Below are 18,695 nucleotides of genomic sequence, written 5' to 3'. Positions count from 1 at the left end.
TGGGTAAGGAATATCCTTATTCTTAAAAGATGCATGCTGAAATATTGAAGGGTAAACCATCAAGATATCTAAAAATAAGTGGCAAAGAGGAGTTGTTTATGTATGTAGAGATGAAGCACATGTGGCAAAATGTTAACAACTGGTCAACCAAATGAAGGAGCTATTGGGGTCTGTGCACTGATTTTTTCTAACTTTTCTGTGGGTTTGAAAATTTGCAAATAAAAAAATGTGGTCTCAAGACCACAGAAAGTGCCTCAGAAATAAAAAAAAAAACTCGTAATACAATGTCAACGTAATCCCTTAAAGTTGAACAAAAATATGAAATCATAACTTCTTAAAAATATGAGCAAAGACCTTATCAACATTTAAGGCTAACTAATACAACTTCAAATGTTTCTACTTTAAAGCTCAGTAAAAAGGTATAAAAACCAGTGAGATGTTCAAAGTGTCTCAATGTCTAAAACCAAAGTTTTTTTTTCCCTAGCTTCCACAGAAAATATAACAGAGGAAAAGCATCCCAGAACTGTAAGGAAATGATTCAGCAAGTGCACTCTTGGGTTTACACAGGAAAGGATGCCAGCTCACCAATGCGAACAGTCATGCAGGCTGTCATGCAGGGCTTTCCGAAGCACCGAGTCCTTATCATAAATGCCCCAGGTAGCTTGTAGTACTGAATCAAGTAAGCAGTCTCCTGCAGTCCGGTTCCAAAGTGCATACAGTCGACTGTCCAAACGTGTAGCCAATTCCAACGACCAGTTTATAATCGGAGATTCTTCTTCTAACTCTATGTGAAGAATTTAAATAACATGTTCATTTTCATGCCTATGCAATTAAGGAGTATTCAATGGAGGAAAGAATCTATTCTCTAGATGTTAATAGGTTTATGTGTAATTTACTAATAAACATCTAAATAAATTTGATAAATTGAAATATAAACATTTTGAGTAGGTGAAACGTCTTGTGGCTCTAGAATAATTTACTCAATTTTTAAATTGTTTTCCAATTTATTTTCTATAAATGTTTAATATGGAACTATACTCATTCTAGAACAGGAAGTAGAAAATCAGTGTTTAAAAACTTTTATACCTTTATTTGTTCACTCTATCATAGTTAAGAGCTGTGAATGAGCATTTTTTAAATTTTTTTCCAGTTTTATTGAGGTATAATTGACAAAATGAGCATTTTTAACAGCACAACATGACACTATTCTTAAGGACTAAAGTAAAAATACAAGTTGACCATACACTAAACTACTCAAAACCTTACAAAACAAAGCAAAAAGTTTACTGAAATTGATGAAAGGTAAATTACACTCATTAATTCCACACCTACCTTTTTGAACATCTCTGTCAAGCACCTCATCAAATAATTTTTCTTGGACTGTTGGAGGTAAGTCTTCAATATCTACAGAGAAAAAGTAGATTTAAAAGATCTTCTTACATCTCATAACGTAATAAATTTGATACCAGCATCTAATAGTGACTACCTCTAAAATAACTCCCTTTCCACTGAAGGCTGTCAAGTAGATTCTTTTAAGAAGTGTGCATGTGATGTAGAATATTTCCTTTATGTACTTCATTATCAAAACTGTGCTTTAGGGCCAGCCCCAGTGGCCTAATGGTTAAGTTCGGCACACTCCGCTTCGGCGGCCCAGGTTCACTTCCCAGGTGCAGACCTGGACCACTCCTCTGTCAGTGGCCACGCTGTGGTGGCGGCTCACATACCAAAAAAAAAAAAAAGAGGAAGACTGGCAGTCTTCCTCTGTTAGCTCAGGGCGAATCTTCCTCAGCAAAAACAAAAGCAACTGTGCTCTAAAAATAATAAAAAGAATAACACTTGGACCAATAATTACATATAGCTATCATCAAAAAGATAAGAGATACAAGTGTTGGCGAGGATGCGAAGAAAAGGGAATCCTTGTGCACTGTCGGTGAGAATGTAAACTGGTGCAGCCACTATGGAATAAAGTATGGAAGTTCCTCAAAAAATTAAAAATAGAACTATCATATGATCCAGCAATCCCACTTCTTGGTATATATCCAAAGAAAATGAAAACAAGGTATTGAGGAGTTATCTGCACTCCCATGTTTGTTGTAGCATTACTCACAACAGCCAAGATATGGAAACAACCTAAGCGTCTGTCAATGGATGAATGGATAAAGAAGATGTGATATATATATACAATGGAACATTATTCAGCAAAGAGAAAGGCAATTTTGCCATCTGCAACAACACGGGTGGACCGTGAGGGCATTATGCCAAGTGAAATAACCCAGACAGACAAAGACCTATACCGCATGATACCACTTGTATGTGAAATATTAAAATGAAAGTCAAACTCACAGAAACAGAGAATAGAAAAGTGGTTGCCAGGAGCTGGGGGAGGTGGAGGTAAAAGGGTACAGACTTGCGGCTATAAGATGAATAAGGCTGAGGACCTAACATAAAACATGGTAACTATAGTTGATAACACTGTATTGTATAATCGAAATTTCCTGAGAACTTAAAAGGTTCAAATAAATAAGTAAATATTTGAGGTGATGGATGTGTTAATTAACTAGATGGGGGAAAATCCTTTCACACTATATACATGTATCAAATCACCACAACGTACACTTTAAATATCTGACAATTTTATATGTCAATTTTACCTCAATAAGCTAAAATAAAAGAAAAAAAAAAGAACAGGGCTATCTGACATTCAAGTTAATAATAATAATAATAATTACATACAAATTTTTATCTGTTCTCTTCTCCCTACACTCTCAATCTCTGCTCAGGCCTGTTCAGACTTCAGAATCTTCTTATAAAAGTTAATGAACCATTCATTTTGGCACACAGATCTCTGTTTTTGTCATCTTGCTCAAATTCTCTAATGTTCTATTCAGTTTACTAACTGAGTAGTCTAAAGTGAAAAGCATTACCCTTAAAAATAAAAAAAATTTTAAAGCTATTTTCAATTCAAAATAAAAATCTAATCATCACTTGGGGTAACATTAAATATAAAGAAAGTGCATTTCAAATGAAATTTGTCTGATTTTAAAAGGCTTAGTTATTATCTCCTACCATTTGTAAAAACCCCTGGTTACATCTGAATATAAAAGCTCAAAGCACTCAGAACCAAGATGGATACTTTATTTTAGAAACTTTTGGTGTTTGGTGCATTTATTCAACACCAACTGACAAAAAGCACCCTGGAAGACATTTCCAATTGTCAGTGAACTGAAAAACGAAAAGTTGCTCCACAAATACAGTAAAAATTAATGTAATGAGTGAAGAAAGTAATGACACTTTTGAAAGAAGGCCAGCATCTTTGATTCAAATAACTTGACTCTACCCATCAATGGCCCATGTTCCAATGCTATCTCACAATACCAGGTAACCAATAGCTACCTAACTTCAAAATAATAGGTATGAAAAGAAAAAAAACAGTAGACTGATTAGAAAATAAAACCACAGAGAAAAATAAGTGGGTAATACAGATTTTTTTAAATATTTGAGGCCCACGAAGAAGTCAGTTACTACTAGTCTTCCTCCTCAATCTAAAACCTTTGTACTGGTCACTTTCAGTATAAATAGCGTAGTCAAGTAATTTAAGATACACATATTAGTAGCTACATTATCTGCATTCTAACAGAAACATTTTCAATCAGACGTAAAAAAAATTATAATAAAGTAGAAATTTCTTTTCACATTGAAATTTGGAGTTACCTGCTGGCAACGTAAATGTTACAAGGTCAGTTAGAAAATAGCAAGCAAAATCCCCCTTCCTCTGATGAAGAGAGGCAGCTATCTCTCGTCGGATTTGCTCTGTCAGTTCAGGACACACCATTGCTGGAATACACTTTGCTGCTTGTTGAGACACCTTAAATACAAAAGAAACTTTCCTCGGCATCTCATTTATCATCAACAAAAGCAGAAAACAACAGTATTTAAAAGAAATTACTAAAATTTCCCAGTAACTCAAAGTGTAGTCTTTTTTTTTTAATTTTAAAATATACTGGGTATTGGGTATTATTTCCTCACCAGTGGAAGCATATTCTCAGTACAACTTTCCAGGAAAACAGCCATAAAAATGCTTTACCCTCTGACAGAAATTCTTCTTCTTAGGAATTTATCCCAAGGAAATACACAAAGATGCATATAAAAATGTATGTAAAATGGTGTTGTTCGCAAAGGTTCATCATAGAAGAGGGAGGGAGAACAGAAAACAACCTAAATAAGACTTAAGCATCATGCTCCCAATAAAAAACATTCTTAAAAAACAGGGAATTCCAGCTCAGCGAAAGAGGAAAGTAAAAACATTCTTCTCACGCTCTGTTAAGAATATTTCAAGTACTCTGGCTTGGAATAAAGAAAGCATGATATTTTTAAAGGGTTACTTCCACTGACCTCAAATCCCTCCCTATTTGTTACAACTCTGAATTTTTAAAAAAGCATTTGGCTTCTCCAAGTATAGAACAGACAACAAACCTTTGAAGCATTGCGTGATAGGAATGAAACATGAGCGCTGGTGTAGTGGGCACTACCATAGAGAACCTCTAAGCAAGGAAATGGCCAGAACTTTCCTTTTTAAATAATGAATAGCAACAAACAATGCAAAGATATTATCTTACATTTAAGTTGTATTCCATTTGTGGAGCTCAAGAAATCTGTGTACAGAGAATTCTAAAGTCAAAGGTGAGTATCTGCTAGAGAGGAAATGAGTCTGGTGTGAACCCTGAGTGAGCCAGTTAGCTCTGTTCTCTGAGACTTTCCCGGATGCAGGCTTCCAGTCACAAACGGGGTTTGGAGCAGCAGATCCTCCAATAAACCCTCTCAAAGAATAAGTTTTGCTGATAATGTCATCTCATAACACAAGTAGACAACTTAACTGTAACTGCTACTAAGGTAAGTAAACAGTGTTTCAAAAACCCTGCATACCCAACACAACCATTAGACGTCCTATTCTGAAAACCCCTACATGAAAATCCAATTCTACTAAACTTTACTGGCCAAGATTACCAGTAAGGATGTAATTCTCCCTACATCTTAACTCCATGAACTCAATCTTTAAGTGACACCAAATTACGGAAAACCAAATATTAAATATTTTCAGAATATAATTGACTATTTCTCAATTAACAGTGTGAAAATGGATCCCAAAAGTAAATTCAAAAATAGTTTATTTAAATCTGCTAGCCCTCAGCCTCTTTCCAAAAACTTGGGAAGATTTTTCCCAAAAATAAGTTACACAGAAACCTGGATACTGCAAACGCTCCAAGAGAAACCTTACAGCTGGTGAATGGCCTCCAAGCTTCCTCCTCCTGCCACCATCCTTAAGCCTGCCTCTCATCTTCTAGCCTCTTCAACCTTATGATTCTCAACCATCTCCCTTAGGCTAGTAGTTCTTAACTTAGGGCCCATGAACTTGGGAACGGTCTGTGAACCTGAATGGGAATTTTAATTAAATTTAAATTCTTCATTTTCACTAGCCTCTTGCCTATATTTAACATCCATTTTCTTATTTATCACAAATTTGATTTAATATTCTGATAACTATATTTTAATACAACTGATTTCCTCTGTAATCCTATTTATTTTTATTTTATGCATTTAAAAACCGTATTTTGAAAAGGAGTCCATAGGTTCCACCAGACTACCAACAGAGTCCATGACCTAAAATCCAATTAAAACCCCTGCCCCAGCTACATATCCCCAGAATATAATGATCTCCTTTTCTCATTCCAAAAGTACTTGGCTCTGTGCTCTCTCTACAGACACATCTCTTAATCCGGACTCACACTCTCCCCCTTTCCAGTCTCCCTATTGGCCCCTTCAATTCTGTCCTTTGGACTGCCTATCTATTGAGACTATATTCCATTACCAATTTTTTTCTTCCCCTAAACAATCCCTCCTTCCACCTCCCCCATGTTGTATCAGCGTTGATCTACGCATTCTACAGAATGTGGCAAAAACGATGGTATGTCACTTCCTAAATTGGGCTATATATAAAAGACACTGCAGCTTCCATTTGGATCATTCTCTCTCCCTCTCTCGGATCACTTATTCTAGGTGAAACCAGCTGCCACGTCATGATCACCCCTATGGAGGGGCTCCCACGACAAGGATTTGAAACTTCTGCCCACATCCACGTGAGTGTGCTTAGAACCAGATTCTCTAGCCTCAGTCAAACCTTTTGACAACTGCACCCCTGGCAAATTAACTGTAACCTCATGAGACCTTGAGCCAAAACCATTCAGCTAAGCTGCACCCTCACCCTCAGAAACTGTGTGAGATAAGAAGTGTTTGTTATCTTAAGCTGCTGAATTTTGAGGTGATTTGTTACACAGCAGTAAATAAGAAATACACTGGGGTTCTACTATCTTCCCACTGTTAGTCCCCAGATTGCTCTTAGGAGGTTGGTGACTTAGGCCAGCCCCTCCAGAATCTTCTCATAGTCCTCTACCAGGTGAGGGGAACCTAAAGACTTGAGCTTTGGTTCACAGCTGCCTTCTCTATCCTGTCTCCTGCCATCACCAGCAACTTTAACTCTACATGCTGACCCTTCTGAATCCACAACACAACTGTAGCCACACCTCAGACACTACAGAAAGTGCCTCTAACTGTCCCATCCCACACTGCAGAACTCTGGTCCCTCTAATCACAGTGCTGCTTTTCAGTTTCCTTCTCCCTTATACTGCCCTTTGTTTTCATCTCAGCTGTCTTCAAGCCCTCCCGTTCCTATGAGTCTACCAAGTGCCCCTGACATCACTGGACTCTTACCAAACCGAACACAATGGCTACCCATCTCAATCACACTTTCATCTAACCTTCATATTTCTTAATCACCCCCACGCCTAGTGCTTTGTTCACTATGGTTCCCAAATATTGGTGAATTTGAATATGCAAATATGCATAAGCACACACAGAAGATGTATACTGACAAAATTTGAATCCACAGCTGATCTGACTCTCTGCACTTTTACCTTATTTCTCTTATGATTAAAAAAATTGTCTGGATAATATAGTCGCATCCTGATAATTCATTTGCAACCTCTATCATTTGTAATATCTACTAGTTTTCTAGGCCAGACACCTCAGAATCAACCTTGACTCCATCTCACCATTATTCCTCATATCCAATCTATCCACTTAATCCTGACTACATTGCCATCATCTCAAAACAGCCCACTTCTTTCCATTTCCATTGCCACTACTGTACCAGCAGAGTTCTCGCCAGCATCACTGCAGTGCGCTCCTAACCAGACTTGCCCCTCTCCAATCCACAGCAGCCAAAACACACTCTGATCTCATCACTCCCCTGCCCCTCTACCTAACACTTTTCAAAGCCTTTTTACTGACCCCAGAATAATCTTCCAATTCTTTGGCCTAGAAGATCCTTCATAAGGCATCCCCTGCTTATCTCTCACACATCCCCTCTCAGTCCCAATCGCCTTCACAACCATGCTGAGTTACTCACAAGTTCCTGAATTCACCACAAATACCATCACCCTGGCCTCTGAATAAATGATTTCCTCAACTCCTTTCTCTCCTACACCAACTTTATGAGGCTAATTCCTACTCCTTCTTCAGATATCAGCTACAATGATACCTACTCTAGATAAGATACCTCAAATCACTTTCTCAAGCTCTCCCACAGCCCCTCGCACTTACATCTATGAGAGCACACTGTGTACAGAATTACCTGTTTATTTCTCTACTTTTCGGGAGATTCACTGAAGGAGGAGCCAATGTCTTCACAATTATATCCCTTTTTAGCACACTGCCTAGCACTGTGAGTGAGTGAATAAATGAATTAATGAATGACAGATACATCTCAGCTTTTTTTAATCAAACATATGATTCACATATTGTGGCAAAACATCCTGTTTTAAAAGCATAGACCCCTCAAGAATTATATACTGTTTAAGTCTCTTAAATTTAATATGACTTTTAAAAGGGGGTAGAACAATCTAAAACATTTAAGAACTGTTTGGAGAAACAGTCTAACACCAAAAATGAAAACTAAAGAACACATTTCCTTCACATAAAAGAATGTTTAACCAAAATGCACACTCACCTCCGTAAGCAATATTGCTAGCATATCCTGCCTCTGAAAACGTATAGCCAGATGTACCAGAGTATAGCCAACATCAAAAGCAGAAGGACGGTTCAGCAAGCGCACTTCATCTGCAGTGAGCTGACGTGCAATGTCCCCTCCCGATGACTTGTATGCTTCTATAGCAGCTAAATCACCTTCTACAACCCCTAAAACAAGCATCAAGATAGAAAAGAGTTTAATTCTATTTTCCTTCAAAAAACATAAACCTGTAGCATTCACTCTAAGTGTTTCTCTGTGCTTCCTGGATCCTGGGGCATCATTTAAATATCCTAAAGAAAATAAGAAAAATTAGGTATTCCTATCCCTTTAATTTCATTCCAGAACTAGAACTGCCTAGTTAGGTACTTACCTTCACCTCAGCGCTGGCTCCATGCTCTGGTGGGGTTTAAAGGAATTATTAGACTATATTAATTGGATCAAAGATTGGTAATCTAGTATAAGAAACTAGACTTCACAGAAGACACTAAGCTCCTGTTCCGGTCCTGACTCTGCAGAAACCAAGGAGACAAGGAAGTGTTCCCATTGGCGTTGGGTTGCTTTTGCCCTTTACGCTGCATTTTTAAAGCTGAATCAAAACAAATGCTGAGTTCTTCCATGTTGCCGTTTAGCTCTGAAACAATTTAGAGCAATAAAAACCATTTTCAATGCAAGTAAAAGTTAGCAATATTTTGGTTTCAGAATCTCTCATAGCCAAGTCTTCTTTACACCCATTAAGAATTATTAATACAGCAAAACTTACACCAGATGATTTCAAACAAAAATATGCTAAAAACATTACAAATCAGTTGGGGGGTGGAGAGAGAAAACAAGTATCACTTTTTCCAAATCCATAAAGAACTTTCCATTCCCACTGAACCACGTTACTACTCTTAACACAAATTAATGTTAGGCTAAGATAGTAATCCTATTTACTAAGCAGTATAGTACATCTATGGATAATAAACAAATAGCCTTGGCAAAAAATGAAGGTGTAGGTTAGCTTCAAATTTACCAGAAATAGTGTTAAAACACACACACACCCCCCAAGACTGTAGGACCAAATAATTTTAAGTGTTTCCTAAGTTACATCAGGAAAAATTTGTTTGTAGGGTAAAATTCTAATACTAGCTAAAAATACTCAAGTGCACTTTAAAAAAAAAGTATTTTTAATTGCCTTTTTAAATTAGGAATTAGATAAATAAGAGCTATTCCTTAGAGTATAACAGATTAGTACAATGCAACAATTTCCCCCAGTTATTAAAAATAACAGAAGCTTTAAAATAATTTAATTCCCATATTCACTGAATACCCATGACATGCATATCACTACACTAGGCAATGTGCAAAACACAAAGAGAGTAAAAACATGAGCCTTATACTCAAAACAGTCCTTTTTCATCACATTTGTAAGCCATAAAAGGCCAGTCTTACAAATGAGCCTTGGTTCACAGCTGCAAAAGTTTTCAACCTCTGGGGTCAAAGATCCTTTCTGCAAATCTAGATCCTCTCCCCAGAAAAATGATCCCCTGCCCTAGACACATACACTTTTCCAGGTTAAGAATCCATGGTATCAAATCAGAATACCTTCTTACAGGAATTTTTATTTCCACAGCAATGTAGGTTAATACTTTCCTCAATATAAATATAAATACCTAAGTAACCCCCACATCCAACACATAAAGGGCTTCAAAACACCTTTACAAGCCCTGGATAAGTCATCAAGGCTAAAACGTAATACGGCTGGCATGAGACAAGGAGGATCAATCTTCTCAAAAGGACAAGCCTTAAGAATAGACACAGAAAGTATTACTTAAAATAAAAACAAATCTATGGCTAAAGAGTCAAGTACATCAAGACCTCTAAAATTTCTGCTTAACTTGTTTTAATGAACAGATGAGAATCTAGTAGGGCTCATAACTTTTCGAATAATTTAAACGTAGTTTATTTTTTTAGAACTGAAATGCACTACTCCATTCCCTTTTGTGTATATAGTATTTCCTTATGAAGGCAACTACTTTTCACTTCAGCCCTATCAAAGCTAAACTTTTTCCAGGTGCATGCAGTACCACTGCACCTTTTACAGTTTTTAGCTTTAACTTAAAAAATATATACTTACAAAATTTCTTTGTATGACATAAGAAATGTTCTAAGCACTTCCAAAAGCAAACCAAGGACCAAAAAGTCTAATTAAGTTACCTGAAAAGCTCAAGAGGAAGACCTGCACAGTGTATGTACATGTAGGTGTATGTGTGTGTTTTTTGCTTCCCAAAGACAAAGATGAGGTGATCTAAAGCTAAACACCAACTAACTCTGTTCTTTCGGTTGGAGAAAGAAGGGATCTTCCAAATCACTGTTTTCACTATTTTTAGCTAACTCACCACATAGCTGACGTCTGGAAGAATCTCATCTTAGAAATTCTTGCTTAAGAATTCATTTCCTAATGTTTCTGAGGGATTTCTGTAACTGGAAACTAATTAGCACAATCAAAGGGGGGAGGGGTACAGACCAAACAGCACAACAAAGTTAGCAAACTGTGCTTTGGAATTAGGATTTACAATGTTACCCAGTCTGCCTTCAAATTAAGTCTTTTTTAAGAAAACAGAACTTCAAATGGTGAGTTGCATGGTATGTGAATTATATCTCAGTAAAGCTGATACACACACACATACACACACAAACACACACAAACAGGATTTCTATTTAACCTAACCCAAAACACCAAAAACACTTAATTAGTTCCCCCACCCCAAGCCCTGCGTTAAACTGCAGACAGGGGACGCTGCTCGCTCCCTAGCATGGAGTAAATACAGCAGGGTAGAAAATGAGGATGAACAGAATCGAGATGATGTTCTCTATTCTTCACAGCATAAAATTCTCCAAACTTTCCAGAACATGAAAAACATAAAGTATAGGCACAAAGTAGTATTTAAATAAAAATACTTCACTGTCTAATGTTTTGGGAATATATAATTCCATTCTTTTCATTAACTATAATTAAGAGCTCACAGTTTCAGTTACTGGTGAGTTTTCAGCTACAAAAATGAGTAAATTTAATTACAAATCAAATTTCATAAGAATGTCACTGAACTGCCCAAATTTTTGGTATTATCTTCTTTACACATTGCTTAAGGAGAGCTATTGATTAAAGTTTAGACAGTTTCTTGATAGACGGGTTTTCATTGTAAACATAGGGTTTAAAAGAATTTGGCCCATACTCAGAGAGTTTAGAGTTTTTAGCCACCACATGTTTTCTACTTAGGAGTAAAAAATGCATCAGATTATATGTAAAACAACTTACAAAATGTCTTTGAGTTCTTCACATAATACATTTTTACCGCCTTTTAATATTAGAGGATAAAAGAATAGTAGGAAGAAAGCAGAAGAGTTGGTAAGTAGGAAAAGAGAGCAAATATAAATGTAAGGGGTAATATCTCACTTAATGCAACAAAGACCAGGAAAAAACAAAAGATCCAGCAGAAGAGAAAGAGGTGATATACATGTGCTTTCTAGGTTAATGACATCTCACAAGCCCTCCAAGAATCACTGAAGCATCTTTCTCTTGATACATTTTTTTGAAAATTTACGTGTATTACACGTTCTGACCCTTCCTCCTCCATGCTATGAAGGCAAACTAAAAGGACAGCGGAAGGCACTCTGAGAAGGCGAACTTTATAAAACTAACCTGCAGTATCACCATACATTGAAATACACAACTAGCTAAGTAGTGGTGCATAATCAGATAAAGGAAAAGTGTCAACATACTTTAAAAAACATGAAGACCTACAAGAAAATGAAAGCTACTATATTATATATTACAAACTACCAAGTTAAAAAAAAAAAAAAAAAAAAGGCTCATATTGTTCTGTAAGCTGGGCCAGAAGTAGAAAGTAACGTATTTTGAAGCCACAGGTCACAACTCACCGGGGACTTCACAGCTACTATGGAACTCCGTTGGTTAGAATATGGAGCTGGCTCATAGATGTTTAGAAAACAGACTTATTTTTTTCCCCCATATATGGCACAGTTTTCAAAGTTTTGCCTTATTTTCTTTTATGACATAAAATCATAATGGGAACTAACTTTGAAAAGAATGCCAAATGGTAAAAAAAAAGCCAGGACTTACCTGAGCCCACATGGGCCAGCTCAACACTACCCTGGAGTTCTATGGTAGCTGTGACATCACAGCATGGTTTATGCTGTGGGGTCAGGGTGGACTTGGAGTCAGCTGGCACAATTTCAGGAACCCTTAAAGAGAAAAGTTAGTTTTAAGTGGTAATGTTCAGAATCCTTTACCAGGGTCAGTAGAAAGATGCAGATGTGGCTGGCTACGATGTCTGGGTAGTTTTCCTCTACCCAGAGTTTAATTCATTTAACTGGTTTTGCATAAGGAAACTATACCACCCAGTAATACTTTTTCTTTATACTCTTAATAATTTCGCTATAGTTCAATCACTAACTTGGCTTAGACATTCACAGCAATCTCTTTCAATACTCAAGCATGAGCTGCTTTTTAAATAAAATTGACTTCAATATTTTTAAGCATATCTTTAACTAGGCACAAGCCCAGTGGCAATCCTAAAAATAGTAACACCAAACAAATCACTTCCTAGATGCATTTTCACATAATAACCAACGGGAACAAGTTAAAATTTACCATTTCTGTTCCTAGAATAGTGCTATAGAACAATAACCTTTCAAAAAAACCAAAAGAGGTAAAAATCACAAATCAGAAATAAATTCTTAAATTTAATCTAATTTACACTACATCAAGATAAGCTTCTATTAATTCATTCAATAAATTCACTTCATTATGAAAACATCCTCTTCAGAAAAATAAAAGATTCAACGATAGGGAAGTCAAAATAATCTCTAATTAAGGCCTTTAAATGTTCTGTTATTAATCATGACAAACTATGCCAAATATAGTTTATACTTTGGAGCTCTTACCTCCTTACATCTTTGATCAGACTGTTGACAACCCAACTGCTGTGGAAATATAAATCCCCAACTACTGTGGAAATATAAATCCCCAAACTCATGAAAAAATATCTAAATTGACAGTTACCTTCATGAGAAAGATCTTGCCATGTGGGAAGAATTATTGCTGAAAGCATGATGGAAAGGATTTAAAGGAACATATCACAAAGTTATCTTTGGGAAGGTGATCAGAGAAGAGGACCAATGTTAATGGGTTAAAGAAGATGAATGTGAGTTCAAATTACAAAGGTGACTTAAAATATTGCCAAAAGAGTTAACTGTGGGGATTTTAAGGTTCCTAAAAATCTAGGGTTCCAGTCATATAAAACAGTGTATGTCAAAACCACATTCACCACTGAAATAAAGTCCCAAAAGTTTTTCTGACTTCAAGTAAAACTTTCATGTGCTACACTGTCAAGTTATCCTGGCTGAATTTGAAACCAAATTTTAGATTTTTAAAATTATACTATTTTAGGTAGGCCTGGAGGGACTGAATAGTCTAGCCCACTCTCTTTCACAAGTGAGAAAGCTAGAGGGTAAATGAACATTTTAAAAGGGGAGGGAGGAGTATAAAAGGAAAAACTCCCATGACATACCATAATTTTATACTGTTCATATTATATCCACATAATTCTTCTAATCAAAAATACTCTGGTAGAATTAAGACAATCAAATTGGAAGAAACGTTAAAAAGTTACTTAGTCCATCTTGATGAGGTCCCCAGGTAGAAGCACAAAACAAGCAAGTCGCTATAATTTGCCACTGCAAGAAAAGGTTCCACAGCTTCAATAAACACTCATGGCCTGACAAGTACCCACATCAGCTGAGTGGCAGATTTTCCCCAAAAGTTTCAGGCCCATATCCAACAACCCATTAGACACCCTCACTACATCATGTCTAAAACTGAACTTCACGTCTCCTACATTTAGGAAAAATGATACTGCTATCCAACCTAAGCGTCCAAACCAAAAATCTGAATATCTTTCTTGACTCTTTCTCTCCTCAGCCCCAATACCAATTCTTCCAAGTTCTGTCAACCCTACCTTTAAAGTCTCTCTCAAATCCATTGTCCTTACCCCATATCCACTGCCTCTACCCTACGTCAAGACTGCACTCTTTCAGACCTGGATCACTTTAACTTCCTCCTAAGTGGTCGGCTTGCCTCCAGTGCTGCCCCCTCCCAATCTAGTCTCTAGGCTATGAGCAGAGTGATCTTCCTAAACCACAAATCTGATTAAGGCAGACTCCTTCCAAACGTTTACCATTGCCCTTAGGTTAAGAGCTAAATCCTCAACCAGATTAACAGGCCTTGAAAGGTCCAGCATTACCCTGAAGTTTTTCTCTCACAGCTCCCATTCTATACTCTAACCCTGCTAACTTTCAGATTCTTGGACAGGCTGTGCTCTCTTAACTCTGAGGTCTTAACACATGCAATTCCCTCTGACAGAAACATTCTTCCCTCTTCCTCTCTCTAAGATTTTGGGTTAGGTCACTTCTTCCTGAAAGCCCTCTCCAAATCCCCAAATAAGATTAGGGTATATACTCCTCTAGCACCAGATACTTTCTCTACCAAACTTATCACACCATATTGACTTGTTGAATTATATTGTCCTCCACCAGACCACAAGCTCATTGAGAGCCATGACTTCTCTCCCAGTGCTCGGGAGCACATTCAATGAATCTCTGAATGCATAACTGAATGGACAACAAAGAAAAGGTAAAAACTAAGATAAATTTTGAAAAGCAATGGGAGGGTGGAATATGATGGACATTTGCCTTATCAGATTTTTAAACATCTAATAAAGCTGTAATTATTTAAGCAGAAGGGTGATACTGATGTAAAAAACAAAATCAAGAGTCTCAAGGGCCGGCCCCGTGGCTTAGTGGTTAAGTGCACGTGCTCCACTGCTGGCGGCCCGGGGTTCGGATCCCGGGCGTGCACCGACGCACTGCTTGTCTGGCCATGCTGAGGCCGTGTCCCACATACAGCAACTAGAAGGATGTGCAGCTATGACATACAACTATCTACTGGGGCTTTGGTGGAAAAATAAATAAATAAAATTATAAAAAAAAAAAAAAGTCTCAAGACAAATGATGTAGAATCATTTCACATATGACAGAACCACCCAAATCAATGGATAAAAAATTTATTTAATAAATCCTATTAAGGGAAATTATTTGGAAAAATACTTTAATCCTTAGTTCAATCCAAAAAACTGTGTAAAATAACAAAGATAAAATGTTACTGGTATAACTCTCCCCACAAAAAAAGGGAAAGAAAATTTGCAACAAATATGATTGGTATTTGTATATGTTTTATATATATTATTTTATATATAATATTTATATATTATTTATATTTATATACACTTCACATAACTTGATAAAATCACAAAGGAAAACGGACAAAGATGTGAATCAACAATTGACAGAGAAAAATACAAATGACTAATCAAATGAGAGCATGCCTCCCTTAATAACAAACATTAGCAAAAATATAGCTACATCCTTATACTGACAATGGGAATATAACTGGTATAGTCCTTCCAGGTAGCAATTTACCAATATGCATAAAGTACCTTTAACATGTTTATATCATATGATCCTATAACCCCATTTAATAACCTAAAAGGCTTAATAATAAGGGATAGATTAACTTCAAGTACAGTAACTCAATGTCATATTACACATTCATTTTTAAAAAGATGAAAACATTTTAATTACTTCAAAACACAAAGATCAACAAAAAATATATAATTTCAATTACATAAAAATAAACAGATGGTAAAAAAACTGAAAATACACAAAAAGATGACCGATTTCCTCTAGACAGTGATACTATAAACTTTTTCTTTTTTCTCATAGCTTTTCTTATCTCTGAAATATTCTACAATGAGTATGCTCTGCTTTTACTATTTAAAAATGAACTAAACCCTCATATACTGTTACAGGAAGTCAGTACATAATGTCTAAATTTGATAAAATAAGAAATACTGATATGTCCATCGATTGATGAATGGATAAACAAAATGTGGTACATACATACAATGGAATATTCAATCTTAAAAAGGAAGGAAATTCTCACACATGTACACACAGATGAACGTTGAAGACATTACACTAAATGAAGTAAGCCATTCATAAAGGGGCAAATACTGTATTATTCCATTTATATAAGGTCCCTAGAGTAGTCAAACGCATAGAGCCAGAAACAAGAATGGTGGTTGCCAGGGGCTGGGAAAGGGGGGAAAGTGTAAGTTATTGTTAATGGATACAGAGTTTCAGTTTTGCAAGATGGGAAAAGCTCTGGAGATGGATAGTGGTGATGGCTGCACAACAATGTGGATGTTCTTGATGCCACTAAGCTGTACACCTAAACATGATTAAGACAGCAAATTTTTTTACGTATATTTTATCACCGTTAAAATAAATTTTAAGAAAAAAATGATACAAGGACATTATTCAAAGATAGTAGACATGCTGCTTCAAATAATATCACCTATGTAGTATTCCTCCCCCCCAAAAGTTAAATGTTTACATTTAATCTAATCATATCCAAATTGAGGATCACTTTGTAAAACAAATGGCCTGGACTCTTTGAAAATGTTAGCGTCATGAAAGAGTAAATAAAAAAACAAAAACCACCTGAGGCACTGTTTAGCTTAGAGGAGACTAAAGAGATAAAACAACTAAATAAAATGTATAATCCTTGACTGAATGGGGTTGGAGCAATAGCTATTAGTGAAACTGAATATGGACTTCAAATATTAAATTTTCTGGATAATTATATTGTGTGATGTAGGGAAACATCTTTGTTTTTAGACATACATACTGAAGTATTTAGGGACAAACTGTAGTGACACCTGCAGCTAACTCTCAAACGGTTCAGGAAAAACTCATACAGAAGGAGACAAATAGAGACAGAGAGGAAGAGAGAGCAAATGTGGCCAAGTACTAACAACTGGAAAATCTAGGTCCAAGGCATGTGGTGTTCAATGCACAGGTTTTAAAATTCTTCAGAATAAAAGGTTGATGGGGGAAAAAAGTGAGTTGTCTCTGCACAGCAGGACTGGAGGTAGAAAGAAGAAAAAGAAACCTGCTTTTCTTGCTAAACTCTTCTATCTATACTGCTTGATTTTTTTTAACCATGTGCATAGTTTAATAAATGTTTCAAATTCAAGTTATTCTACGGTAAACAGTAAAGTTCTCTGGAGCTTAAATACATCTTTTTATATTTAATATTTAAATGATACATTTTGATTTCATAATTCAATGTGTTCACTGAATACAGTGCTTTTAAAAAATGAAAGCCTTTACTAAATCAATGATGCATATTCAAACGTCAGTATCATATAATCAAGAATCACCAGACACATTCCCTTTCTCAGCATAAGGAGGCATATTATTAGTTGGCAAGCCTGTGTAATCAATCATTTCTAAAAGCCAGGAATTATGTCTCCAACAGACTAACGGCAACCAGGAGAATACTGCTGGGGGGCTCTATTTCTACCACTGCCGTGCATTTGCCTTAACAGACACTGTTCCTGGAAGCTTCTTTTTTATCCCAGGTGTCAGGAAGCACTTTCAAAAGCCAAACTAAACTGGCCAGGGGAAAGAAAATGTGTGTGTATTCCCTACAGAGTAGAATCTTTTGTATGTATTGCTGAGAATTATCACAATTTACTTAAAAATCATGATATAAAATGTTATTTTATATCCAGAGTTCCAAAATCACAAGAGGAAATCCTCAGAAACTTGAAGAAAACAAGACAAAAACCATCTGAAGATAATACTCCTTTCGCAGTGCTAGAAATAATCCTACTACCTATAATATCAACTACCTTAGAAAAGAAGGAGATCACAAGCAAGAATGCGGATGGAGTGAAAAGACATGGCAGTTTTTATAGCTACACACACACATCCCACGTAAGAGCATCACACAAAGTTAACCAAGGACATACAAGGCATTGCCAGTATTCTAGCAGCTTACTTTCCTTTTATGGATGCAGTGCCAAAGATCTGCTGCAGGAGTCTGCATATATTTTTGGATTCTATTAAAAGCTTTTCATAGAATAATTTAACTCAAACCATTTTTGTTTAAAAAAATTTTGATGGTTTTACATGTCAAAGACTAGTAAGACCCAAGACCTTTTTTCCTGGGCTAAGCTTTCATTTATATGCAAAGCAATATATTAAGGGAAAAAAGACACTAAATCAGAAGAGCGTCTTTCAGTAGAACACTCAGTGTGGTATCAACAGAAAATCAAGTTCATAATCAAACAAAGCCCATCAGCATCCTGGAATAAATCCAGCACTTAAAAAATAACCATAACTTAACTCTACCAGAACAGTAAACAGTTTCATTAGCTTCCTCTCTAAATTCCCAGATGATGATCTCTAAAAGTTAAATATTAGAACACAGATCTGCTACTGGGCTACCAATTCAGTGATGATGGGTAGGAAATAATTCCACATAGGGCAGGAAAAATTCTAAAGATGGAAAATTGATTATCCAAACAGCTGTGGTATACCAAGTTGAAAATAGGCAAATACAAACAAAGCAAACAGAACAAATACTACAAAAATGCCACACTAAAAATCAAGTTCAAATAAGATGGCCTGATCATGGAATGCT

General features: G+C 36.2%; 1 protein-coding gene across 2 annotated transcripts in view; it reads right to left on the bottom strand.

Annotated features, from left to right (window-relative positions):
• ZRANB1 (zinc finger RANBP2-type containing 1) overlaps positions 1-18,695 on the bottom strand; it is a 64,860-nt gene that overhangs the window by 12,199 nt on the left and 33,966 nt on the right. For both annotated transcript variants that reach the window (XM_058544247.1, XM_058544248.1), the window contains 4 exons: positions 8,063-8,250; positions 3,712-3,865; positions 1,333-1,404; positions 586-784 (listed from right to left, as the gene is read on the bottom strand). In XM_058544247.1, coding sequence (XP_058400230.1) covers positions 586-784; positions 1,333-1,404; positions 3,712-3,865; positions 8,063-8,250 — 613 coding nt within the window. The remainder of the gene's footprint in view (positions 1-585; positions 785-1,332; positions 1,405-3,711; positions 3,866-8,062; positions 8,251-18,695) is intronic.

Source organism: Diceros bicornis, chromosome 6, assembly GCF_020826845.1.
Source record: "Diceros bicornis minor isolate mBicDic1 chromosome 6, mDicBic1.mat.cur, whole genome shotgun sequence".
Taxonomy (NCBI): Eukaryota; Metazoa; Chordata; class Mammalia; order Perissodactyla; family Rhinocerotidae; genus Diceros; species Diceros bicornis.
This window is presented reverse-complemented; position numbering and strand designations above follow the sequence as displayed.